The sequence below is a fragment of the Oenanthe melanoleuca genome, chromosome 10, assembly GCF_029582105.1.
Source record: "Oenanthe melanoleuca isolate GR-GAL-2019-014 chromosome 10, OMel1.0, whole genome shotgun sequence".
Classification (NCBI taxonomy): domain Eukaryota; kingdom Metazoa; phylum Chordata; class Aves; order Passeriformes; family Muscicapidae; genus Oenanthe; species Oenanthe melanoleuca.
Genome location: NC_079344.1, coordinates 5774654 through 5802099, shown reverse-complemented (window position 1 = coordinate 5802099; position 27446 = coordinate 5774654). Strand labels below are relative to the sequence as shown.

The following is a 27446-nucleotide window of genomic DNA, read 5'->3' as shown; positions in this document are numbered from 1 at the left end:
TAAATTTAAAGTGCTGGAAAATCCAACCTTTTATTTACTACATTTTTGTGACTACATAAACGCTGAAACATTGTAACGCTGAAACATTGTAACACTGAAAAGCATGATGACATCATCACTTGCTTTTTTCTTTTTTTTAACTTTTTCTCTTTTTTTCTTTTTTTCTTTTTTTTTTAATTTTTTTGCTTAGCAAACACAGCAGATGATATTGCACGGCATAAAGTGAGAACAGTAGCAAAGCTTAAAAAAAGTAACTTAAGGAAACCTTAACGCAGTACAGGAGATACTCATACCCAACCCAGGGCAATGCCTAGCGCACTGCACTTGTCATCGCTACACACAAAAATACAGAAGAAGCGCTTGACTAAGAGAGAGAGTGAGGAAATATCAGCAATCAACCGTAATTAGGTACAATAATCATTTAGTCTGAAATGCAGATGCAACGCATAAACTACTGCTGCTTCCTAATGGGCGAACTAAAGATGGCAGCAAAGGGCTTTAGCAAAATCTTCGCTTCGTATTCATTATTTTTCTTTTTTTTTTTTTTTTAAATTTCTTTTTTTTTCTTTTTTTTTCTTTTTTTTCTTTTTTTTTTTTTTTTGTTTTTTTTGTTTTTTTTGTTTTTTTGTTTTGTTCCGTTGCTCTGGAAGAACTCCCGCTTGCTCTGGGAAGGTTTCCTAGCCCTGCGGAGCTGGGAGCTGTGATTGTCTGTGGCGGGGCTGCTCGCAGCTCCCCGGGCAAGGCTCAGACAAGGCTGCACCGAGCGCTCCCCGCTGCTCGGGCTGCAGAACGAGCGCGGCCCCTCGGTGGCGATGCAGGAAGTGCAGGAAATGCAGAACATTCCGTGAAAAACCAAACTAGCGGAACGGGACAGGCGGGCGCGGCTCCCTAAGCACGGTTTGTCCAGGGCTCCATGGCTCATGCTCATCACAGACTCACACTTGGCCTCCCCCTACATGTGAAGCTCACTGCACAGCATTAGCCCCTGTATTGAAAGCAGACGCTGAGCCAATGCCCACCAACAGATCATTTAATGATCCTTCCTTTCAGAGGGTCTTTATTGCCCCATTGCAATACTCCAAGTATAAAAATGTACCTAGAAAGTGTAACTTCTGACCAAAAGCTCAGACCCTGCCCTTGTCCTTCCCTCCCTCACCCCCTTCACTATCCCCTCAAGGAAAACGAGGTACACCTGGGGCTCAGCTACTGCACGGGAAAGGAAATATTTACAGCCACCACAAACCGTGTCAGGACACAACATTTCGCTGAACCAGAACCTAGTCTTTATGCAAAATATAACACAAGTGAGTGGCATCCTATTCTCTGTGCCGTGATGCCATCATCAGCTTTGCAGAAGCATCATTGTCATTACCCTTCCTTATTTTTTTTTTTTTTTTTTTTGCTTTCCAGCTCTGAATGCCTTGTCCTCCCTGGAGCTGCGGCCCCGAGCCCAGCCGTGCCCCAAGGGTGCCATCCCTGCCTGCTGGTGGCCTGCTGGTGGCCCGGGGGTGGCCCCAAGCTCTCTGCTGTCCCACCACAAAAGCCTTTCCTCGAGCAAGGTTTCCAGATTCAAGTCCGCTTGTCTCCCAAGGCCCGCGCCCGCTACTCGCTTGCGCTACCCGTGCGAATGGCGAAGGAAAATAAAAACTCAGCAAAATCTCTCACAAATGCCAGTGCTTTTAAACATTAAACGACTTTTAAATTCTTTGGATGTGCGGGTCTCACCCACAAAAGCAATCTTTCTAGAAAAAGACAAATAAATTAAAGGAAAAACACACTAATAATGCCTTTCTGCTTTCTAAGTGACAAAAGTACTACCTTGAAACACTCATTTTGGCATGTACAAGTTGGGGGGAAGGGAGGCCTGGGGGGTAACCTGGCAGTGTTTGTAACACGGGTGGAAGTGCATGCCAAGACAAGGCTGAAGATACACCCTGCAGTCAAGAGAAGCACTCTCCTTCAGTTCATCTCAGCATCAAGAATGAAAAGATTGTAACATAAAGCTTTGGCCATTTTTGAATCTACTATATACAATTTTTTTTTTTTTTAAACTACATAGTCATAAATTAAAGCAGTGATTAAATAAGCGTATACAAAATGTAATTAAATTAAAAGTCACAGCACATTATAGAGAAAAAATAGGAACCATTTATCACAGCAGAGAATATTTTTTTTTTTACCCTGTGAAAAGAACATCGACTAGCAAACACAAAGCATCCTAGTTGAAACAAAAGTAATCAAAGCCACGTTTCCCTTTCTTGCATTCATTGCAAACAGCGATCTTTACCCACTTTGAAACATTCCCAGGAACAAGATCTTCCTTGAGTATAACAGAGAAGTTCTGCCAAAAAAAAAGGAGAAAAAGAAGAAACCCAAACCCAAACCAAACAATATAAAAGGAATATACAAACAAAACAACCCCTACAAAATAAATAAGAATTATAAAGCTTTTTTTTAAGTAACCTTAACAATTATCAAACTAGTAAGTTCTGCCTTATCACATAGACTCTCTATACAACATAACCCTAAAGATTTATTACTATGAGGTATTTGGAGGAATTGGTAAAAGCGATGCACGGCCTGTCTGGGCTGAGGGACTCAAGCTTCTTTGGGGGAAAGAAGAGGGAACCTTTGGTTTGTCAGCAAGAAAGTGGAAAAAAACATTTTCCTTTGGTATCAAAGAAAGTTTCATTGCATGGTTGCACGGCAAAAAGCACCACGGTGAAGAATTATTCCTTTTTTTCATTAGTGGCCTTTCTAACAGGCTGAGGTATTCAAAGAGTATAAGGTGAGAGATAAAGAGGTCAACAGCGGTTTAACACTTTGGTTCAAGCAAGGCACTCGTCCTATGAGTTTACAAAGTTTGCAACATGTTTGCCAAGAGCTTTATTATTATTATTAATTATTATTATTATTATCCTTATCATCGTCAGTAGTAGCAGTTGTAGCAAGAGATGTATTTGTAAGGTTATTAGCATTACCACTAAGAATGAAGACAAGGTTACACACTGAGTGAAGGTGAGGAAGGGGGTCAGGGGATGGGGGTAAGAAGGAGGATGAGTTCCCTTTCCAGACCAAGGCCGTGCATGAAAAATCTTTGGTATTCTTTGGTATCATCAATGTGATTAAAATCACCAATGGAAATCGAGTGAGGTAGCGTCTTTGGTTCACACTATAAATAGTAGATCTTTACACACTTTTTTTTCTTTTTTTTTTCTTTTTTTTTTTTTTTTTTTTTTTTTAACACGTGGAAGTAGCTATTCCTTACCTTTTGCTTCTTTGTCTTTAGCAAATAGTTACCAAATGTATTGTAAAGCTAACCACACCACAATAATAAACCAGGAGGCTAAGCAAAGTCTCAAAATTAGCCCCTGGGCCTTTGAATGCACCCAAACGCAGTGAGATAGAAAAGGGTAAGTGCTTTCTCTTTGTTTGCTAAATGCATAGTTTTCATCCCTATGTACAAAGGAGGAGGAAGAGGAGGAGGATAAGAGGAAGAGTAGTAGAAAGAAGGAACGCTTCTTGGGGTAAAAATGTCTTGTTTACAACTCAGGTGAGGAGAGGTGTCCTAAGACTCTTTGGTATAAGCTCAGCAGTGTTTCCGAGCCCTCCGGGCAGCAGCAGCCCCTGGGGCAGTGCCCACCTCCACCTTTTGCAGCCTTTTCCTGCAATGCCAGGAGAGGATCGGTGCCAGGGCAGCCCTGGGGCTGCTCTCAGCCAGCCTAGCCCAGCCCAGCCCTGGGGCTGCTCTCAGCCCAGCCCTGGGGCTGTTCTCAGCCAGCCCAGCCCAGCCCAGCCCTGGGGATTTGCTCCTGCACTGGGTGTGCAGGAGCACCTTCCCAAGCAGGAGAACCGTGGCTGGCTGGCTCTGGTGGGGTTTGCTTTACCTGAGTAAGGAGAGGAGGCTGCAGCCCTGGAAAGCCACAGGGCTAAGGGAGCTGTGGGGCAGTCTGAAGGAGAATTTTTTTTTTGGTTTGTTTTGCTCTTTTTTTCCTAGAAATCGAATGATGCCATTTACAATGGGGATGGATGTGGACAGCTCACCTCTCGGCCAGCCTCCCCCTGTGGTCACTGCAGTCATGTTTGGATGCAGCCTGCTAGCTGGATGCATGTTCCTAATGCCCTCTTGCCCTTGGAGTCACCTTTGACTGAAGCCCCATCTCCTGATGCTCCCAAACTGTTTCGGGTTCTGCTCCCTCTCCTAATCCTTCCTGGCAGAGTTTTAGATCCTCTTGTCGAATTTGAAACCAATTTTCATTTTGTCAGGAATGAAATGAACTGAAAGACTAACACGAACAGACAGAGACAGGTTTCCTGGCTAATGTTAAATGCAGCATTAGAAGAAACTCCCCTTCAAGGATGCCCTGGTGGGTAATGGCACCAGTCAGAGCAAGGGAGCACCAGGCAAGCTGTCCATGCTTCAGTCAGCGTGGCTGGGCAGTCTGCTCAGAGGTAACACAGCTTTCCAGGTAGACTGAGCAGTTCCAGAGTTATTTGCTTCATGTTTTGAAGGAAATTAAAGACAAGTGTGTTCTTTGCCTATTCAGAGTATGAGGCGCATATTGCTTATGGGAAGAGTGGTTTGTTCCTAATGGCTTAGAGAAAACCAAAAGGTTTATATCTACTTAAACAGACATGTAAAAAACCCAAAACACTTAAAATCTATAGCTTGTGCATCAGTTTTAGTGTGTGTGGACACGTGTGTGCACATGTATACATACATACATACACCCCATAGAAATGTGTGTGCATGTACATATACACAGTCCTATTTAGGGGCTTGCATGTGTGTGTATCAGAGATCCTGAAATTGCATATTGGGTGCAAATTTAATGCTGGTATGAAAGTTCTCTTTGGTTTCAGCAAGTAGTCTATAAAGACAATACAATGGAAATACTAAAAATGCGGCAATGTACTTTGAATTTCCCTGCATTTTTAAATTCTCAAGTTTTAAATAAATAAGGCTTTATTCTCTAAACTATAGGTACGTTACAAAGCAGTGTTTTGCTGGAAAAAAAATAAACCATTAGTTATCACTGTCTGATATTAACCTTACACTAATGAGACTGCATTCATAAGGTAATTTATGTGTGAGCTTATCAGTGTTTCCATGTCAATTATGTCTCTGTGGGGATGGGACACTTCAAAAGAAAGCTTGCTAAAATTTAAGGTAAGCTAGACTCAAAAAATGTCCAGATTAGATTTCTTTTTCATAGATAATTGCTTTGTCAGCCTTAAAGTGGGTTTAACATACTGAAATACAGAGAAATATTCAGTGCCAAAAATATTGGGTTTATTTCACTTTATTTTAATAAAGAGATATTTCACCTGTATTTTAAACACTAGGTGGAAATAAACTGTATACCCTGAACCTTGAGTAGACCCTGTCCTCTTGGGAAATAACTGGTGCTACAAAAGTTGCTCTACTTTGGTGTCACTGGTATTTTGAGTGGGCTTCATCCCCCAAACCAGTACCTGCCACTGTTTATAGTGTTTGGATTCTAGTTTACCTTGAATTTTCCTCTATCTTTTTTTTTTTTTCCCTTAAAAACAAAAAGTAAGATTATCTATTTCTAGTCCTTGCATTGGGCCTATACCTGCATATTTGGTTATTGTGGAATTTAATATACCTAGCATAATTACTACAGTAATTTGAAATACCAGTTAGAAACCTAACAGGCACATGTATGTTCTCTAAAGTCTATTTTCTCCTTACATTAAAATTTAATATGCAGATGTTGCACGCTTTTCTCTTTAATTTTATCAGAGTAGGAATGGGATGATTTCTCTCCTATGGGTCTGTTAGCAACAAAGCACTTAAAGCTTTTCAGCTACAAACTTGAAACTATTTCATGCATTATCCTGACTAATAGACGAGCAAGAAAGAATGTATGGGACAAGAGCTCAGCCTGCTGCACACAGATACACAGCCACAGAATCGGGCTGTATCTCGGTGTGATGGGGATGCTGCTCTTCCGAGGGATCACAGTTCCTCCTTCCCAAAGCACCCTGGAGCTCCTCCCAGAGCATTCACTGGTGTCCCACCACTGTTCCCAGCAGGAAAGGACCACGGGCCTCCACAGCTGCCACTGTCCCTTCGCTGGCAAAGTGCACAGGCAGCAGAAAAGCTCGCTGCTGTCAGGGTGGTTCTGCATCCCGAGCGCCTCAGGCTGCTGCTGGCAGGCTGGACCGCAGAGCTGAGCCAGCGGGACGGGCGGGACAGGCCTGGGGACGGTGCCACAGAGTGCCACACACAGTCACACAGTGCCACACAGAGTGACACACAGTGCCACACAGAGTGACACACACAGAGTGCCACACAGAGTGTCACACAGTGTCACACAGAGTGTCACACAGTGTCACACAGAGTGCCACACACACACAGAGTGCCACACAGAGTGTCACAGAGTGCCACACAGAGTGCCACACAGAGTGTCACACAGTGTCACACAGAGTGTCACACAGTGTCACACAGTGTCACACAGAGTGTCACACACACAGTGCCACACAGAGTGTCACACAGTGCCACACAGTGTCACACAGTGTCACACAGAGTGCCACACAGAGTGTCACACAGTGTCACACAAAGTGTCACACACACAGTGCCACACAGAGTGTCACACAGTGTCACACAGAGCGACACACACAGTGCCACACAGTGTCACACAGTGTCACACAGAGTGACACACAGAGTGCCACACAGAGTGTCACACAGTGTCACACAGAGTGTCACACAGTGCCACACAGAGTGACAGTGTCACACAGAGTGTCACACAGTGCCACACAGAGCGACACACACACAGTGCCACACAGTGTGACACGGTGTCACATACAGAGTGTCACACACACAGTGCCACAGAGTGTCACACAGAGTGACACACACACAGTGCCACACAGTGTCACACCGTGTCACACAGTGCTACACAGTGTCACACATAGTGTCACACACACAGTGCCACACAGTGTCACACAGTGCCACACAGTGCCACACAGTGTCACATACAGAGTGTCACAGTGTCACACACACAGTGCCACACCGTGTCACACCGTGTCACATAGTGCCACACAGTGTCACATACAGAGTGTCACACATAGTGTCACACACACAGTGCCACACCGTGCCACACAGTGCCACACAGTGCCACACAGTGTCACACACAGTGTCACACACACAGTGCCACAGTGCCACACAGTGTCACACAGTGTCACACACAGAGTGTCACAGTGTCACACACAGAGTGTCACCCAGTGCCACACCATGTCACACCGTGTCACACAGTGCCACACTGTCACAGTGCCACACCGTGTCACACATAGTGTCACACACTCAGTGTCACACCGTGTCACACACACAGTGTCACACAGTGTCACACAGTGCCACACACAGTGTCATACCATGTCACACAGTGTCACACAGTGTCACACAGTGTCACACACAGTGTCACACCATGTCACACAGTGTCACACAGTGTCACACAGTGTCACACCATGTCACACAGTGTCACACAGTGTCACACCATGTCACACAGTGTCACACAGTGTCACACTCGGCTCCAGCGCGCGGCTCCTCGTGCTCCCGTTGAAGCCAGTGAGGGAAGGGCTCACTGAGTTCAACGTGAGCAGGGTCCCGTTCTCAGCTCCTGTGCTCTGCCAGGGGCTGTGATCTCCTCGGGTGACATTCTTTCTTGCCAACCGCAGAAAGAAACAATAATGTGGTTTTACTAATTGCAAATAACAGTCTTGGTTACAAGTTTTATGTGTTATACAGTTAGATTAGTTTATACCTATAATTCTACATAGTATTTGTGTAAAAATAGCTTTGGAATATTAAAATCATTGCAATAAAATACCTGCAATATAATTATTAAATGTGTTCTTTGGTAGCTAGTCGATTTTTTTTATGGATGGAATAGTTTTCCTTTTTTAAATCTGAACATTCCTTAACAAACAAAGAGAATGCACTGGTTTAGGTACCATTCAAAATTTCTTTGCCTAGTTTGAACTTGTTTCAAGGCATTGCACCAGTCAAGCTCAAACTGTGAAACAGCAAAAATCACACTACCATTCCAAGGAATTCAGACGACTCCACGCTTTGTCAGCTGTGCCCGGGCACAGCCCTCTCTGAGACCAGCCCTAGGTCCCTACCCACTGGCGTGCAGATACACCCAACACCTCCATGGCACTGCTGTGGACGTGAAGAGCTGTATCCAAAGAGATGTCTGCTCAATGACAGGGAACCACTATGCTCCAAACCACTAAACAGCCAAGTACGGTGAAGATGATGATGGGCAAAGGTGTAAGACCAGTGGTCTGCTCCTCTTCTCTTCGCTTCCCGTTTCCTTCCCTCCATTTCGCTTCCTTCTTCCTCTCTGTTTTTTGCAAGTCGTCATCCTACTAAAGTGTGTGTCTTAGAACAAAGTCATAATGCAGGTGAAATAAGTCTTTGGTTTCTTTGGACTTATAAATATTATTTTTTTTTCAAATAGTTTTAAGTATAAACCTGCTATTTCGAGGTCCTGGTCTGTCTTTATTTATTTATTTATTTATTTTTAAAGCTTTTCCACCGAGGTTTCAGTTCGTGGTTATTCCTTCATGCTTTGGTACAAGTGCTTGATGAAGAAGATGAGTTGCCTGAATTGGAGCTGCCCTCGTCTTGCCACTTATCCAGACTCCTCCTCCGTGCATTCATGAAAAAGTTGCTGACGGTGCTCAGCTCCAACCCGAGCTGCTGGGAAATGGTGATTTGTAACTCTTTGGATGGACGCTTATTTTCCTTGAATATTGCATGTAGAGTTCGACGCTGGACATCGGTGAAGACCAGCCGAGGCTTTTTGGGTGTATTCCCTCTGTCCTTCCCGTGCTCTTGTTCTTTCCTCTTGCACGCTGCAAGAAAGGGAAGCACGGTTAGAGAGGGCTGGAGGGGACTATGTGGGAACACAGTACAGGGAAAAATAGGGAAAAAGGACTGCTCGTGTCAGCTTCCAAATTTGGAGGAGATATGGGACATTTAAACCTCTAACTCATTATAAACTGTTACAACTACAAGGAATAAAAGTTAGAAAATACCTTTGTTGTTCTTTGTTAAAACTCAGCAAATGCTCTTACTGAGAGTTTACATTTTGATACCATCCATTAGTGCTGAAAATTTAACTATTTAATATCTCTAGGAGGTACAGTAGAAATTCAGTGAACTCTACAGTTAACCTTGGTCATATTTTTTACCATCATTAGCGACTTTCAATCCATTTCTGCAGCTTTTTGTTGACTGAGAAATAAGGAACTGTGAGAAACCAGGGTGCTACTACAGTCTTACAGGTCAGATGTATTCAGAACAAAATAAAACATGTTTTGTCACAAAAAAAACAATGGTGTAGTAAATCTTCCTTGGAGAATTGCTCCTTATTTCATCTTCTTTACCTTTGAGGACATTATTCTGCTCTACATTATTAAAGGCTGCTTGCAATTTGAAATCTGCCTCCCAGATCACCTTCCAGGCAGGATCTGATGGGGTGTGAGGGAGGCTCCCAGATCCCTCTGTCAGCCTTTGACTGTCTGCCAGCTCATCTCCTTAGCACTTTGCTAGGATAAATGCTTCCTTGGGAGGACAGATTCCTCTGTCTCACTTTCAAAATTGTCTGAAGTTGTCTGTTTCCGTTTTTCCTCTAATGATGTCCTTAAATTCTGATTGAGATTGAGTGTTTCTGAAGGTAATATGAATGTTTTTTCTCTGTGTTTGTCTAGTCTGGCTTCTGTGGAGATCAGTACTGACTATATGAACAATTTTGTGCAGTATCTCCACTGACACCATGGTCATTGGAATGAAAACAGAAAATTACTTCACCAAGGTCCTTCCTACAACTTCTATTACTACCAATAGCCAGGTCTGGCATGAGGATTTTATTGCTCACAGGAGGTATAAAAATGGTCATCCACCTTTTGTACTTGAGAAGGAGGAGCTGCACAGATCAGGAGCCAGGATCTGTGAAGGCTCCTTCTGCTGGCCAGGCAGGGACCAAGGCACTGGTGGCTCAATCCCCTCTGAGGAAAGGCTTTTGAAAAGGTCTCTAACAATATATATTCCAGCCACATACTCTTTCATAAGCAGTCACACATCAATCAAATAGACTGGGCTGCCAAACTCATGTCTCCTACAGGTATTTTTATCTGAAAACCTTTGAAGAAAGCTTTGAAGTTACATCCTGACCTCTAAAACACCAAGGAGCTTCTGGGCTGAAAACCAGGTCTCCTCATGCACGTGAGCCCCTGCTGAGGCCAAACTGCTGAATTCACAGTGGGGATTGCTGCCTGCTGAAATAATCTGCATCCCCACTGGAGGTTAGCATTGGCAAATCAAGGGTTAAAAATGCTTTTGCAAGAATAGTCTGTTATTTAGTGACAACTATTTAGAATGAGGATACAAACAGTCTTTTATATACGTCTGACCATTTGATAATCAGAATTATTTGATAATCATAATTCCTGGGAAAGCAGCTGCAAGAGCTCAGCTTTATAACAGCCTCAGCCTCGAGCTCTGCCCCTGCTAACAGGCTCAGGCAGAAAAGAAGACAAACCAGTGCAGACAACATTTGCTGTGCTTCATTTCTGCTCGTGCTGCTTTACACCTTCCTTTTTCAAAGATACACAAATTCCATCTCCTGCCTAGATTCTCCATCCTGACCATAATTTGTCACCCAGTCCTGGCGGCACAGATAGCGTGATCCAAGTCAGAGCTGTGCAGTGCTTCAGTGTGAATCACCACATCACAAATGACAGTCACAGCAGTAGGTACAAAGCCAGCTCAATTAGCAAGGAGAGCCTCTGGGGCTTCGATCACAAGCTACTGCATGAGCCCTCTGAAATAGCAGGGAATAACAAAAAATCAACCCTCTAATGTGAAACTAGCTTGCATAACACATAGTCTTCCTGAACTAGTGCTCATTTCCTGAAATGTATTCCTGAAGAATTATTTCCATAGAAAGTGCCACAAGAGTTGCAACATCTTCCTTCAATTTCATCAAAACACTCTTAATTAATGCTAGTGACATCATAGGGGTAAGAAAAAGGAGCTCATTACTATAAAGAAAAAACCCCAAACTATCCAGCCTATGATACAAATAAGCCCATTTTACTGTTTTGCAAATATTTTCAGCTCTACTTCCATTAGCATTTGCCAGAGGCAGATTGAGGGCAAAAACTTCCTAACACACTCAGTTGTTCCAAGAGCTCTTGCACTGCTCAGGATGTGAGCAGCAGGGGTGGATATCACCTCTCATCTTCTGCCTTGTCCAGGCTCAGGAATATTAATAGCACTTAAAAATAAATAATGGTGATAATGAAAAACTGTAATAGGGTTTCCTTGCGATCGTTTTCCCTGCACTGGAGCCAATCAATTTTAATAATAAATTGTAGCTTCCAGCTTGCCAGAGAGCAAATGTACACCCTGGGATAAAATGTGCTCCAGCATGAGAGTAGATGCAGAGCAGGCACGGGGCTTGGCCAGCTCCCGTGGCACAGGGGGGCTGCCAGGCTCTCTGACAGCAGCCTGAGCCAGCTCCAGCCCAGGCAGCTGTGCCTGCTCTGGCCAGGCCCCACCCTGATGCCAGGTCTTCCCCTAATGCCTGCTGAGGGCAAGCCCCAGAGATGTCAACTGAAATGGTTTTTTTGGAAAAAAAAAGAGACTGTCTTCACAACAATTTATCACATGCTCCATCTCTCTTTTATCTTACATAGCAGAAGATAATAACAGTAATTTGCACTGATGTCCTTCTTGTGCCCTTGAGCACTGTGAGTGGACCCTCTCCCAAGGCACAGACAGTGAATTTCGGTGCTCTGCAGGGTGCTGTACTCCCTGGAGGTGTGCACCTCTCCCAGGACACCCCTGCTCACACCCTGCCCTCACTGCCTGCTGCAGGCAGCCCTGTTCTTTGTCTCCAGGCTGCCCTGGCTGAGTGATGCTCCATGTGATGCCTTTTGAAAAAGCCTTTTAAAAAATCTTGTTAAGAAAAAAGAAAAGCAGAGGATAAAGGAAGAGTCACCCTGACTCTGGCAAGACGTGTGCAGATATGACAATGTAATATTATCAGTGCCAGAAGGAGCCTTATAAATCCAGTCCTGAACTCTGGCCTCTCCCAGTCACTTCCATCTTCCTCTGCCCTGAGCAACAGATATTTTTGACACTTGCAGTTCTCCTGACACAGCCTATCAATCTATTTTTGTCTCCCTTTGTTCCTTCTAAGTCACCCGAGGGATTTGATCAAGTAAATTTGCCAGACCTTGCAAGGTCTGTGCATCCCAGGGAGGCCCAGCTGCCTGTGCATGGTGCACAAGTGGGCTCTCACCTCTGCAGCTCCTGCCTGTTGATGCTCTTCTGTGGCCCCAGCTGGGTGCAGCACAGTGGGATTAGCTCTGCTCTGCCAGGGCTGTGAACAGGATCCTGTCCCCTATGAAAATGCACTAATTGCATCTTTAGGTGGACACAGTGAAGATGTTTTGCCTGTCTGTGATACAAACAACATTATTCAGTCAGTCCAAAAGTCAAGATTATAATAAGCTCAGGTGTTAACCCTGATGCTTGATCTAGTGTTTCATCCCTAGAGGGTGGATTTCTTTTTAAAATTGAAGGAAAAAAACATGATTACTATACATCAATTTTCAGGAGCATTTGGTGTGTACACATGTGCTTAGCTGTTTCTGGCAAACTCCATTTTTCTTTTCCAAGAAACAGAACCAAGAATAAAACTGGTAATGCTCTCAACAAACCTAATTTCTGATGGCTTGTGAACATAATAAAATATCACCACAAGTTCTGCTGGCTGCTTTTCTGGAAAACTGTCACTGAAGCAGAGGGAACAATGGAAAATTTTACTTGGGCAAACCCTGCCCCAAGACCTGTGGCTACTTTTAATGTCAGAGGGCAACTCTCCCTGAGAGAGGCATTGCTGAGCTGGTGGCTCACTGTGATGCCACCACAGAACAAGGTCTCTGACAAGTTTTCCTCACCCTCTTTTCTCCTCTCTTTGCACCAAGAGTGGGTCCAGAGCAGCAAGAAAGGGGCACACACACAATGACTCCCCAGCCATGCTGGATTCAGAGCCTGTGGGCATGGAGAGGAGATGGTGTGCAGGTCACCATGACAGGATATGAGACCTTTCACCCCAAGGTGACAGGTGACATTCCCAGCTCTGGCCTGGGTCACTGCTGGCCACATGCCATTATGAGATGATGTGGTGGTCTCTCACCCCTCCTCTTGTAAGTCTTTTAGTTGTCCCAACCTCATGTGTACAAGAATGTCTTATAGACATAAAAAGCCCTTTTAGAAGTCTCCCTTAATGTGTATTTTCTAATCTCTGTTGTGTCAGGTCTAGAAAGTTCAGCTACAGTCTGAACTGCCACTGAGGAATCTTTTTCCAAATCATCTGCTTCTAGTTTTGAAGCATGCCACAGTATCCAATAGTATGTTTGGAGAATGAAAACTCTTCACTGGTATTCAGAATATCCTGAAGGATATTCTGTAGGAGGCTCTACCTTCTGGTGGAGAAAGCAGAAGTATTTCTGAAGGAGGATGAACTTGCTTGAGGACTTTGACCATCACAGATTGCTCCAATCACACTGGCTACAACAGCTCAGTGGAAACAGGCAGCCAAAAGCTTATGGTAAATTCATGGTGGTAATAACACATAATAAAGTGTGATAAGTTACATTCTTGGAATGTGAATAACACCTCTGGAGCATGCACAGAGACACTCAAACAATGGATCTTTCCCAATTATCTAGAACCTCATATTTGGGGGAATATGAAAACAAATTAAAAGGGCATATGAGACACAGGCTACCTGAGGGTCAGATGTCACCACATGAACTAAACACAAGCAAATCTCTTTGACCTGAATAATAACCACACCTGCTGGGTGACACTCACTCTGATCCATCACCATTTAGTGTTCTCCTGCCCCATCCTGCTTGCCACTGCCCCAGGGTCTTCAAAGGTGCTGGGGAGTGGAATTGCTGTGGAAGGTGCTGCATGAGACAGCCTCCACACATGGAGCAGCTCGTGGCCATGAGCTCCTGCTGCAGCAGGTGGCAGGCAGCACTGGTGCTTGGAAGAGCATTCCCTTCAGCTTCAGCCACTGTGGGATAAGGCCCTTCACAGCTTTTCAGTGATGGAAACCTACATGGGTGACACAGGTCATTGGTTGCTCCCCAAAGCTTTCTCCTTTCAGCTGAAAAGAGCATTGTCTATTCTGAAATGTCTGAGCCCACACTAAACTATTACCTTTTAATCCTGGCATTATTCAGCATTTGGTACTTGCTTCTCTAATGATTTATGCTTATTCAGGGTGTAGGTGTCTCCATACACCCAGAGATCTTTTGATCTATGTCTCATTCCTCTGCCATCAAATCCAGGGAATACTCTTTTGTTGTTTCATAGCATCAAAAGAGATGAAAATATGTTTGTATGTGGAAAGCTCACAGGATGACATCACCCCACCAACATACAGATCCCAGCTGAGCCAGAATGGTAAACATCTCATTCCTGGGCACTGTATTAAAATGAGTGACCTTAATTTGCTGCTCCTGGAATAATGAAGTGAATCTGACTGCGGAGTGCTGACTCAGCAGTTCGGGATTCGGGGGTTTACACAAACTTAGTGTTGATGGATCGGTAACCACTTCAGCGAACTGACATCACCGTCACAGAATATGCTGCTAAGTGGATCAATCAGGGGAAAGCACCTGATTTCCCTGCGATATCATGTAAAGTAAATGTTAAAATTTTTCAGCTAGGTCTTTAGTTAACCATATTACTGTGACAAATATTTCTTTGCCTAGCATAAGTAATTAGAATTTAATCACTTAAACTGCATCTTAATTACCCCAAATGAATTGAAAGGACATTTAATAGCAAAGATTAAATTGCCTTAATGAACGATTTTTGCGACTACATCAATATTTTAATCGCGTCGGGCACGTCCGGCCCCCCCGCCCCGCCCCGCGCCGCAGCGGCAGCGGCGGCCCCCGGCCACGGGATGGCGCTCGCTCCCCGCCCAGGCGGCCCGGGCTGCCCCCGCACCCCGCGGCACCGCACCGCACCCCACCGCATCCCACTGTATCCCACTGAATCCTATCCCGCGGCACCGCACCGCATCCCACCGCATCCCACTGAATCCTATCCCGCGGCACTGCACCGCATCCCACCGCATCCCACTGAATCCTACCGCTCCGCACCCCGCGGCACCGCACCGCATCCCACTGAATCCTATCCCGCGGCACTGCACCGCATCCCACTGAATCCTACCGCTCCGCACCCCGCGGCACCGCACCGCATCCCACTGAATCCTATCCCGCGGCACTGCACCGCATCCCACCGCATCCCACTGAATCCTATCCCGCGGCACCGCACCGCATCCCACCGCATCCCACTGAATCCTATCCCGCGGCACCGCACCGCACCCCACCGCATCCCACTGAATCCTATCCCGCGGCACTGCACCGCATCCCACCGCATCCCACTGAATCCTATCCCGCGGCACTGCACCGCATCCCACCGCATCCCACCGCATCCCACTGAATCCTATCCCGCGGCACCGCACCGCACCCCACCGCATCCCACTGAATCCTATCCCGCGGCACCGCACCGCATCCCACCGCATCCCACTGAATCCTATCCCGCGGCACCGCACCGCATCCCACCGCATCCCACTGAACCCTATCCCGCGGCACTGCACCGCATCCCACTGAATCCTACCGCTCCGCACCCCGCGGCACCGCACCGCACCCCACCGCATCCCACTGAATCCTATCCCACGGCACTGCACCGCATCCCACTGAATCCTATCCCACGGCACCGCACCGCTTCCCACCGCATCCCACTGTATCCCACCGCTCAGCACCCCGCGGCACCGCATCCCACCGCATCCCACCGAATCCTATCCCACGGCACCGCACCATATCCCATCACATCCCACCGCATCCCACCGCGGCACCGCACCGCATCCCATCGCATCTCATTCCCCTGTATCCTACTGCATCTCATCCCACTGTATCCTACCCCTCCTCACCGCATCCCATCTCATCCCACTGTATCCCACCGCTCCGAACCGCGGGCGCCGCACTGCATAGCACTGTATCCTACCCCACTGCACCGCATCCCATCCCACCGCATACTACAGCACCGCTCCGCACCGCGGGTCCCGCACCTCATCCTATTGCATCTCACTGTATCCTATCACACCGTATCCCACCGCTCCGCACCGCGGGGTCCGCACCACGCCGCATCCCACCGCATCCCACCGCGGGGAGCGCAGCGTATCCCACCGCACCGCGGATTCCCCAAGGCATCACATCCCGCCGTGGACCCGGCACCGCGCCTTGCGCTCTGCACCGCGCTGTGCCATGGACTCCTCACCCGCGCTGCCGCTCCGCATAGCGCAGCGCTGGAAAACACCGCCCGCTGTGCCGTGCCGTGCTGTGCCGTGCCGTGCCGTGCTGTGCCGTGCCGTGCCGTGCCGTGCCGTGCCGTGCCGTGCTGTGCTGTGCCGTGCCGTGCCGCGCTCCGCTTATGCGCCGCGCCCCGCCTCCGCGACCCGGCCCACTCGGCCCGGGCAGCACCGCCCGCCCCGCACCTGGCCGAGCCGCCCCAACCCTCCGCTCTCCCGGCCCACCCCGCCCGGGACACACCCGGTGCGGAGCCGCACCGGGTCCGTCCTCCCGGCCCGCTGATGCCGGCCCCGAGCTGTGGGAGCGAATCCCCCCGCGGGCCTCCGAGGCGTTCGGGTGCTGACCCAGCGCCAGGCTGGGTCATCCCGCCCCCTCCCGCATCCCCAGTCAGAGACTTTGCTACAGCAGCCGAAAATTGAGTTTCTGAGCGGTCGAAGCGACGCGATCCGTTGCAAAACCTTCACTGCAACATCGAGGATCGCCAGATTCACTGAAAAACCCGGGTCGTTTCCCTGGTTCCCCTCCTGCCTCTTCCCCGGCTCTAATTTTTAAGCTCTCCGTCAATTCCAGTATATTCAAAATAACGAGATATGTTTCAAATAAAGGAGAAATAAGTCAGTGATGACATAAAGAAGTTTCTCCGGTTGGCAGGAACATTAAGGAAGCCGTTTGGCAGCCTGCCTGTGCTGCTGGAAATGAGGGGGAAAGGGCTGCGGGAAACTCTCCCGCCTGTGGCTCAGGCCTTATCGACAGGTCTGTAGTGCGTGTGACTAAGAGTGCAGAATTCTGCGCCCTAAAAACATCCAAAACCCGAACCCGGGCTCACTTCAGTGCCCTCTGCACCCAAGCGTTAAGAGCCTCCCGTGCCATCCGATTCAATATTTTACTGTCGGAAGCAGCAGCATTCCCAGCTCCAGCAGCCCGCACCCCGCGGAACTGCAGCCATCCATCGCGCTTCCATTGCCGTTTGGGCTGTAGGGAAAATGTCACCTCTGAGGCTTCCTATTGCCCTAAAACGGGGAAAAAAATTGAAAACTACTGTTCAGCTAAAAAATTATTCCTATAAATTATTCTTTCAGCATCATAAAACTGATTTCTTCTTAAGCAAAAGGCTCAAGTCAAGTCTGCTTTTCCAAAAGAGTCTGTCAGCATCGGTCACTTCTCTGTCCGTGTATGATTAATCCAGGTAGATTTATGTCTGAAACGCGAATCGACATTTATCGATTTGATCATGGGAGCACCCGACACGCGGCCGTGCTGGGTCCCGGTGGGTCCTCAGGAAAAACTCCCCTCGATGCCCTGGAGTCTTCAGGTGAAATTCACCGGAACTTCAGCAACAGCTCCTGCGCTTCAGTCAACGAAGAACTCCCTACAAACTAACTTGTCCCTTGCGCGGAGCTCATTCGGACCCTTCGGCTACGGAGACAGGTGAAGGCTGCCTGAGGTGAATCAGGAGCGGTGGTTTAATGCCGGCAAAGCCAGGCACCGAAGCATACCTGGCCCGTAGATTTTCAGATGATTTTGTCTCAATCTGAACATCACGTTCCTTCCTGGCTGTGTAAAAGGCAGGTCGCACATGTCAGAACCCGGCTGTAGCACCGACAGCAGCCCGGGCTCCCTACCGCGGCACCTGCAGCGGGCACAGTCCTGGTGCCACGCACCTCTCCTCTCCTCCCGGGGTATCCCGACCCCTCTGGCTGGCTGAGTTACCGTGCTGGGGGAAGCTCGCTTCCCCTCTGGCCACGCACCCGTTCGAAGGCGCTCACCCCCAAACAAGCGCCCCGGGGCTCTGCCCGGCCGCAGCCGAGCCGCTCCCGCCGCGGGCAGCCCGTGGATCAGCCCGGCGGCGCTAATTGCCGGCTGCCGCTCCGGATAATCGATGCGATGCTGCTCCCCATCGGGGCCGGCAGCCGTGGGGAGGCTCAACAAGCAGCTGCGCCCGGGCTGCGGGCGGCCCCGTCCGTGAGCCGGGAGGGGGCTGGCCCGGCCCCGGCCCGGCCCGGGAGCGAGAGGCGGGGCCGGGCCGGCAGCGGGGCCGGGCCTGCCGGCGGCCGCTGGCCGTGGTGCTGAAGCCGGGCAGGGCCTCTCCCGGACGGAGCCCTCGGCTCGCAGCGCTCCCGGAGCCGCCGCTCCCCGGTGCGGGCGCCGTGCCCGGCCCGGCGGGGCCGCTCCCGCCCGCCCGCGGTCAGTAGATGGCGCAGAACCCCCGGGAACCGAGGGGCGACTAGCGAGGGCTGCGGATGGCCCAGGCCGGTCGGGGCGGGCATCGCACAGCCCGGCTGTGTGACCCGGGGCGGCCCCGGCCCCGTTTTGGGGCTGTTTGATTCAAACGGCAGCGAGGGTGGGGCCGGGGCACGGCCCCCGGGTGCCGCCCCGCCACGCGGCGGGTAATTAAAACAAACAAACAGGCGAGCGAACGCACGCACGAGCAGACAAGCCGTGCTGCGGGGCGGGGGCTGTGCCAGGACGGGCGCGGGGCGGGCCCGGCCCGGTGCGGAGGAACGCGGCTCGCCCGGCCCCGCTCCTCCTCCTCCCGCTGGGCAAACATTAACGAAGGGCAAACGCGGCTGTAAATCAATCCTGCCGAAGGACACGGCCGGCAAACAAGTGCGCCCCAGCGCTCCCCGGGCTGCACACCGGGCGCGACTGCTCCGGGTCCTCTGCCAGCCTCCGATCCCTCCGGGACGGGGCCCCTCGCCTCGGCCGAGCCCCGCACCGCAGCGGCAGAGCGGCAGCTTCACGGCCCGAGGAGCGCCGAGCCAGGCCCGGGCCGTCCGCAGGGGCGGGAGGGGAAGGGCCTCTCCCCCGGTCCCGGTTCCCGCTCAGATTGTCGGCGGTGACGGCCCCGGTCGATGCCCCCCGCCTCCGTGATGCAAACGCCTTTATGCAAAGTGCCCGCAGGGTAAATATTAAACAGCCCCTAATGAGGCCACCGGGGCCGGGGCGGCCCCGACCTTCCCGGTGCGCTCGGGGGCAGCGGCGGGCGAGAGGTGCAAACGGCGTCATTAGATTTCATATTTAATGTGGAAAACGCTCTGATTACTCCATCGATTTCTTTACAGTTAATTTGGCGAGAATTTCTCGCCGGCTTCCCAAGGCTTCAGCTTAGCCGGGATTCACATCAGGAGGGAGAAAGAATAAGAGGAGGGGAAGAAAAGAGGTGCAGATATGAAAAATACCAGTCAGGTCGCAGGCAAACACGGAGCAGGTTTGGAGGGACAGGCCATCACCTCCTGAGAGCCGCGAGCGAGCGCGGGGTGCCCCGGCGCCTTTCCCTGCTGACACCGCTCGGGGAGCCCCACGGAGAGGCCCTCGGGACGAGCTCGCTCGGAGGGCGCTCATCGGCAGAGGACCCGCTCCGGCAGTAGATCCTAAGGAGCCGGGTCTCCCTTACACTCCTCTGGTGCGCTCCCAAAATGTGCCTTTCCTGCATTTTCCCCTCCGCTATGTTCCTCCCGACCGGCGGGCCCGTGCGAGGCCGGCGGGCAGTCGCAGTTCCGACAATGAATGGCTCGAAGCAGATTATTTTTTCCTGAGCAAGACAAAGTCGTTGTTTTTTCTTCCTTCATCCTCTCCTGTTTTGTCTCTCACACACACGAAAAAAACCCAAACTGAAATAAATTCAACCTAAATCCCAGCAGAGTGCAGAAGGGATGTACTTTTTTTTTTCAATTGTATTTATTTTTTCGGAGTCCCTTCACAGCTCTTCCAAATGTCAATGAAGGCAAGGGAGGGGGGGAGGGAAGACTAACAGAGAGACAGTCAAATAGATAAATATTCAGTGATAGAGAGGAGAGAGAGAGTGGGACAGACAAAGGAAAAAAGAACAGAGAAGAGGAGGGAGATGGGATGAATAAGATGGAGGCTGGAAGAGGTCAGCTTTGCAATTAGCAGTTCTGCTTACATTTCAAGAGACAGCCCAGGAAGTGTCAAGACCTCAATCCTGCTTCCATGTAACTACCAATTTTTCTTCTATTTGTCGGAGCTTCTGTAATCTGGGAGGTAGGAATCCCCCAGGGACGGCTGGAAGGGGCAAATACTCAAGATAAAGTGCAAGGCGAGACCGCAAGGCCTAAAATAAGCAGGCTCCAGCCCCCTCACTGCCTCCCGGTTGTTGTCTGCAGGAAATCAGAAAGGGAAGAAATGAAGGCAGCTCTGGGTATTTATCTACCTGATAATTCTCTAAACGCCCGGGAGTGAGTTATAATTTGGACGTGAAATTTAATTTGCGTCGGCTGCAGTAATTTATGTTATTTTGAATTGATGTTCATACATCAATATCAATCGGGGCAGATTTTTACCACTTAGCAAGATCATCACACATTTAAAACCTGCACAAAATAAAATCGATACTTTATGCATTTGCAGCCGGTCGGCGGCAGCGCGGAGGGGCGCGCAGGCTGCGCGGGGCGGGGCGGGGGCCGGGACCGCCCCGCTGACAGGGACGCAGCGCCATGCAAATGCCCACGTGCTGCCGGCGCCCAGGTGGGCAGCGCCGGGCGAGGCCCGGAGCCCCGGTACGCGGGGACGCCCCGGTGTGCGGGCGGCACATCCCGACCCCCCCTTGCCGCCAGCCCGTTCGCCCCGGGGAAGCTGTTTCTGTAAGGTGCCAGCTTTCGGGCTTCATCGGAAAGGGAAGGCGGAATAATGAGGCTTTGTGTCTCTAACGGGATTACCGGGATCCGTTTATGAGAGGGCAGCGCTGAGGTGGCTGGAAGAAGGGGCGGTTTGGGGGCAGAAGCGAACAATGGGACCCTCCGGAGCGGCAGCTGGGCAGAGCGCGGCCGCCTCCCTCCCGGGGCTGGCAGCGCTTCCCGGCCGGCAGCGCCAGGGAAAGGATGCCAGCAGGCTCCGGATCGAGGGGTTGTTTCCAGTATCGATCTATGCAAATGAGTGGAGATTCAGGTCGACCAAATTGTCGTAAAAATACGCTCCAAATCGAAGAAAGTTCGCCTTAGCAATCGTTACGGGGATATTGGAAACATAAACTCCAACCTCCTCTCCTGGGTAGCACGAGCAATACGGGAGTTTTTCGCTGGTGGGGTGGCTGCTGAGAAAGGGAAGGCGGAAAGGCAGTTTCTGAGAGCTCAGACCTTTGAAACTGACTCCGCAGGAGTGGAAGCCAAAGAGAGCAACGTCCTCCCACCGGCGGGCACCTCAGGGCCAGCTCCAGCGGGGAGGGAGGCCTTGCCCGGGACCCTTCCTAGCTCTGCTTTAGGTTTCTGGAACAAGGTGGTTGACTGAAAATAGGCACGGGGCACGGTGGTGGCCCAGCTGCCTCCCTGCACACTCGGGAAACGGTCACAACTTCTCACGTCTCGGTAGCCGAAAGCGCAAGACCAATTGTGCTTTTGAAAGGAGAAAGATTTGGCCCTTCCCTTATTTTTGTCTGTGAAACGGATCAGTGACCTCGGCTCCAACTCGGATTGACTGTCTTGCGTTCTCCAGGGACAAATTAATGGAGACCTATCACTTAATTAACAAACCCTCGCTCACGGTATATTAAAGCCGGGCTCTGCACCGGGAGGGCAGGCGGGAGGGTTTGGGCAGGCGGCGGCAGAGCACAGGTACGGACGGGACGGCCATCTCTGAGCAGACAATGCGGGACCCGCTCGGGAGCAGCGCGGGCACCACCGCGGGGTGAGGCTCTGGAGCAGCGAAGCCACGACACGCACGGTTTGTCTCACGCAGAGACACCCACGCGAAACTCAAACTCCGAGGCCTAATCATAACTACAACCAGTTAAAAAAAAAAAATTTAAAAAAATCCAACGATTTAAGCCAACAGCATTTCTCAGCCACCGTTCGCCCGCCGGGCTCTGCTCATTCGCCCCAAACTCCTGTCCCAGCTCACCCCACCTGAGCGGGACGCTGGCCCCAAGCCCCGCCGCGACCGGAGCCCACCGGCCCCGACACAAAGCGGACGCACCGACTCCTCTCGGTGGCGCATTACCGGGGCTCCCCCGTACCCCGTCCGCGGGCCCGCTCGGGCCCGGTTCAGCCGCCAATTCCAGCATTTCCGCCTCGCCCTCCGCGCTCCTGGCAGCGCTGCCGCCGGCCGGTGCGGCTTTCGGCCGCGTCCCGTTACCGGGCGCGCTGGGTGCCGTTCTGCCGGCGGCAGGCCAGCCGGCCGGGGAACGGGGAGAGCCGGGGAGCCGCACTGCGCAGCCCGAGCCCCGGCCCGGCTTTGTCTGAGCGCGGCGCAGAGGAACCGGCCGGTGCCCGTGCGCCGAGCCGGGAGAGGGCGAGGGGAAGGGAGAGAAACGGAGCGGCGGAGCGGGGGATCGGTGCTGCTCCTCAGGGACTGGCAGGGACCGGGGCGGCCTGCCCAGGCCCGAGGCCCCGCTCTGCCGCTGCCGTGCCCCGACCACCCCGCAGCGGGCTCACCTGCAAGCCGCAGAGCAGACATCCGCTGAAACTCCGGCTCCTGGAGCCACTTCCACATTCTGCGGAAGGTCTCCCGGCCGGATTTGAGCTTGCTCCAAGGCTTGGGGTTCCTCAGCAGGTCTGAGAGCGTCCCTTGAGAGCGGCACAGCACCCTCTGGGCGAAGATAGCCTGGGGGATGCTGTACCGCTTGAGCTCGGTGGTGATCCTCTGAGCTACTTCTTTGGTATTGATTTCTTCCATTTGCCCTGAATTACTTCCACTGTTGACCTGCGAACCAGTTACAGAAGGGTTTTGCTCCCTGGCAGAGCCCAGTATCTGCCCGTGGCTCTGGGCATTCAAGTGGGCATGGGGGTGGTGTGGGATCCCGTTGATAGGCACCATGCCAGCGGAGGTGGGGGTGAGGTGTTGGTCGCCATGCCTGGCTAACATGGCAGGGTGGTGGGCTTCAAATCCGTTCGGGGTGAGCATTTTCTCGGCGGGCATGGTGGCACTGGGGTGAGCGTAGTGGGGCAGCCCTTGCTGGGAGTTGTGGATGCTCCCCAGGCCCGATCCAGACAACGGAGAGAGGCTCTGCCCCATGCCGGTAACATCCTTGTGGTAGGGGGTGTAGAGATTGTTCATAGACGCCAGACCCCTCTCGTCCCGCATGAGCGTGAAGCTGCCGCTCACGTTGCCCGGTATCCGCTGGTGGGGATGGTGATGGTGGTGATGGTGGTGGTGGTGGTGAGGGAACTTGTCCGAGACCGTCGAGATGGGAGGTAGAGGCTGCAGAGGGGTTAACGTGGTGTAGGTGCTGCTCATGCTCATGCCGGGGGGTGTCTCGCAGGCCATGGTCATGGTGGGGTGCAGGGGGCCGGTCAGCGCGTGCTCGGGCGGCCGGTGGTGGTGGTGGTAGTCGCCGCCGTCGAGGATGGACGCCATGCCCATGGAGCGCGGGTGGGCCGGCAGGTGGCTGCCGCGGTGGGCCACCGCGCTCCGGTGGTGGGGGCTGCCGCTCATCAGGTCGGCGCCGGCGGGCACCGGCTCATGGCTCACCCCGTGCAGATCGCCGATGTTCTCCATCGCCAGCTGCGCGTTCATCGTCGGCCGTGCGGGCGGCGGGACCGCACATCTATCTGGTGGGCGGCGGGGCGTCCCGGAGCTCTTGGCGGCGGCCGGTTGCTCCCGCGGGCCGGCGGCGGCGGGCGAGCGCTGCGGGCTGGTGGTGGCGGTGCTGCTGCTGCTGTTGCCGGGCTGCTGGCTTTCCCGGTTTTGGTTGGTTGGTTGGTTGGTTTTTATTTTTTTTTTTCCTTTTTTTTTTTTTTCCTTTTAATTTTTATTTTGTGGCAACGTATTTATTTGTTTTTTCCCGCTGCCGGCTGGCGCCGCCGGGCCGGTCCTAGGGCCGCCGCTCCCTCAGGCCGGGCCCCGCAGCCGCGGCCGCGGCGGGTGTGTGGCCGCGTCCCTCGCCATCCCCAGCCATGGCTCTGCTCTCTGTGCGCGCCGCGCTCCGACCCCGCTCCGCGCTGCAGCGCCGCCGCCGCCGCACCGCGCATGCGCGCGGCGCCCCCGCCCGCCCCGCCCCGCCCCGTGACGTCACCGCCCCTATTAAGCGGGCGAGCCCCGCGCGGCGGCGCCCAGAGCGGCGGTGCCGCTGTCCCGGGCCCGGGCCCCGCCCCGGGCACAAAGGGCCGCTCCCCTCCGCCCCGCCCCGCCGGGCAGCGACACCCGCCCCGCCCCGCCCCGCCCCGCCCCTTCGGTGACTCCGCGTTTTCCGCGAGCGCGGAGCCTCCTCACCTCACCGGCAGCTTCCGGAGGTGACACCGGACCGTCCTGCCCGTGCCCCCCGTGACCCCCGCACTCCCCGCAGTATGCACCCACGCTGTCCCGCAGCCGCCTGCCCCGGTATCGCTCCTCTCAGGTGCCCTGCGGGGAAACTTCCCGTCTCCCGGCCTGGGGATGGGCGGTGGGAGCCCCGCGGCGCTGTGTCCCAGATCAGCCCTGCGGCTCGGCTCCCGCGCCCCCCGCCGCTCCCCGGGGTCCAGGGGGTCCGGCCGGGCGGTGCGATGGGCAGGGCCGGCCCTCGGCAACCCCCGCCGGGGACCCCGGGCGTGCCCGGCAGTGCAAGGCGAGCATATGTCCCGAGGCGCCCAGCAGCCGGACATGCCGCTGGTTTTCTTTTATTTTTTCTTCAAAAAGAAAGAAAAGGAGGCGGAGGAGAAAGAACAAGCGAGCTCGCCCTCCGGCCCCCCTCGTTAGCTAAGGTGCCTTTATGCTGGAAGAAAGGGCAGATGTGCCTATTGTTCACCCATTAACAATAACGAACCACGCCGGGCAGAGTGCAGCGTGTGCGCGGCGCCGAGCGGCGGGAGGGACGGGCCGGGCCGAGCCGCGGGGCCGCAGCCGGGCGGCACCGGGCCGGGCGGCACAAAGGCCGCCGCCGCTTCCCCCCGCTCTGCCAACGGGGACCGCGGTTGCTCTCGGCACCCTGCGGGGCCGCCTGTCCCCATCGCCCCGGGGACAGCGAGCGGATCCCCGCCGCGTTGGGGCTCGAGCAGGGAGCCCGGTGTCTTTTCCATGGAGGGGGGATAGGATTTGAGCACCTGTCCTGGCAAAGCCCGCACCGGCGGCGCACAGAGCGAGGGCAAAGCGCTCGGTCCCGCGGGACCCGTGCAGAGCTCTGTGACGGGAGCGCTGCCACCCCCTGCGTGCCGCTGGAAGCTCCAAGGCCCCGTCCCCAGTAAGAGGCAGGAGCCTCTGCCAGCGGCCCCACGGGGAAGGCAGGCTACAGGGACAGAGACACGAGTCAGTCCCAGGGCAGAGCCCCGCTAGGAGCGAGTTGAAATCAATCCCCGGGATTATTTTCTCTGAGCTATTGCCCTAACTTTAGGAACAAGGCCTGCGGAGATTCCCCTCGGTGCGAAGGGAAGGGCACGGCTCGGGACCCCGAGGGGTCTCGCTGTCTCCGGTTCCTCGAGGCAGCGAGACCCCTCGCCCGCGCTCTGAGCCCAAAGCACCGCAGCAGAGAGCAGCTCCACGGCCGCAGCCAGGCCTGGCCCCGCTCCTGCCCATCCACCCGCGGGACCAGGTGCGGGTCCGTGCCGCACACCGCAGTGTTTGGGCCGTCCTCCCGCAGCGGGAGCCCCGCTGCCTCTCGCCCGGACACCGCCGGACTCTGGGGTGCTCACGGGGACCGTGCCCGGGGGCTGCGCTCCGGGACCGGCCCCGAGCGGGGCTGCGGGGGCACAACCTGCGGTGCCCGCGCTCGGCGAGCTCAAAAATCGCCAGGCGCCGGCAGGCTCGCAGGAAACTTTTAGAATCACAACTATCGTCTGCGCGTTTGTTGCGTGTATGGTCCTGGAAGCGAGTACACTTTTTCGCCGCTATAAATTCGGAATTTCCACAGCGGTTTTATGTATTTCCCGAAATTAACGCACGCTCACACACACACATACACACACATGCACACACTTACTTTTAAGAATTCTGAGCTATTGAACCCCGTCTCCGAAATAAATCAATTGTTCATTGCTATTCATTTTCCCTGGGTGCAAGGAGCTTCCCCCGTATTTTATTTTGTGCTAAAAAATATCCCACATACAGTTCTAGCACTGTTCCTACCGTCCCAGCCATCCCCAATCCTAAACGCTTCCACAGCTCTCTAAATTTTTGTAGCTTTAACACTATCTGTAACTCCATTTCTGATAGCGAGGAATAGCTAAGGAAAGAAGAAAAGATAAACCTGAAACCTAATCAACGACCTCAGAAAATGTTTAGGATAAAATACAATAAAATACAAAAATAAAAGACAATAATAAAATTAAATAATCGAGAACGTTTCGAGACCGAAGTGAACAGCTGTGATTGTTTCCCAAGCCAACGCAAGGTGATGTCACCGATCTAATCGAAACATTGTCAGCTTCTTCATTATCAATATCTGTACACAATTTACAGTTTAATTAAAAATATTTAATATCCGTGTATTTAGCGATTAGTTATCAAGCAAACGTCATAGCGAATATGTTACTCCCTCGAGTTTGTAGGAAATTGCAACATCAAATTTTTCTTCAAGAAATGAGTATAAACCCGACCGCAAACAATTTGGAGAGTCCTGTGACACGCCGGCCTCCGTCGAGGTTCAGTCTTTAACCCTAGAAAAGAGTGCCCGTATAAACGCACCCAGCTGCCCCCAAACCTCCATGCATCTTTTATTTTTAAAATATTTTTTTCCGCTACTCTGGGGGTAACCCAACGACGAAGCGGCTCTGGTGAGCAAAAGCCGCCGGCGCGGAGACAGAGCAGGACTTGGGCCCAACCACCCCGGTCCCGTCTCAGCTGCAGGGTGCCCCGGGAGCCCGGGATGGGGTCGCAGGAGCCCGGGACAGGGCAGACGAGGCCGGCACACCTCCCCGCAGCCTCCGTTCTCCGCCGTCGAGTGTGCCCGTGCCTGGGCTCCCCTCGTCGCGGAGCCGGGCACGGTTCCCCCGCGGAGCTTCCCGCCCCACTGGCGGAGGGCGAGCGCCGGAGAGAGCTCATTTCGGTGCGCTAATCAATTACTGCTTGTGCAGTCAAGTACCATATATTTAACAGAATAATCGTTACCGCCCTTAAGTCTTTATTTGATCAGCAGATACTCGGAGCGG

At 52.5% G+C, this 27446-nt stretch overlaps 1 protein-coding gene across 5 annotated transcripts; it reads right to left on the bottom strand.

Annotated features, from left to right (window-relative positions):
• On the bottom strand, positions 1-24336 carry ONECUT1 (one cut homeobox 1). Of its 5 annotated transcripts, XM_056499829.1 has the most exons (3): positions 22824-24336; positions 20342-20460; positions 19536-19969 (listed from the first exon to the last, which is right to left on the bottom strand). In XM_056499829.1, the coding sequence occupies exons 1-2, from the start codon at positions 23902-23904 to the stop codon at positions 20375-20377; spliced, it is 1167 nt and encodes a 388-aa protein (XP_056355804.1). In that variant the 5' UTR covers positions 23905-24336; the 3' UTR covers positions 19536-19969; positions 20342-20374. The 5 variants fall into 5 exon arrangements, with proteins under 5 accessions (XP_056355801.1, XP_056355805.1, XP_056355802.1 ...); XM_056499826.1 differs by lacking the exons at positions 19536-19969; positions 20342-20460 and adding an exon at positions 1-8883; XM_056499830.1 differs by lacking the exons at positions 19536-19969; positions 20342-20460 and adding an exon at positions 16850-17447.
• Positions 24337-27446: the final 3110 nt, after the last annotated feature.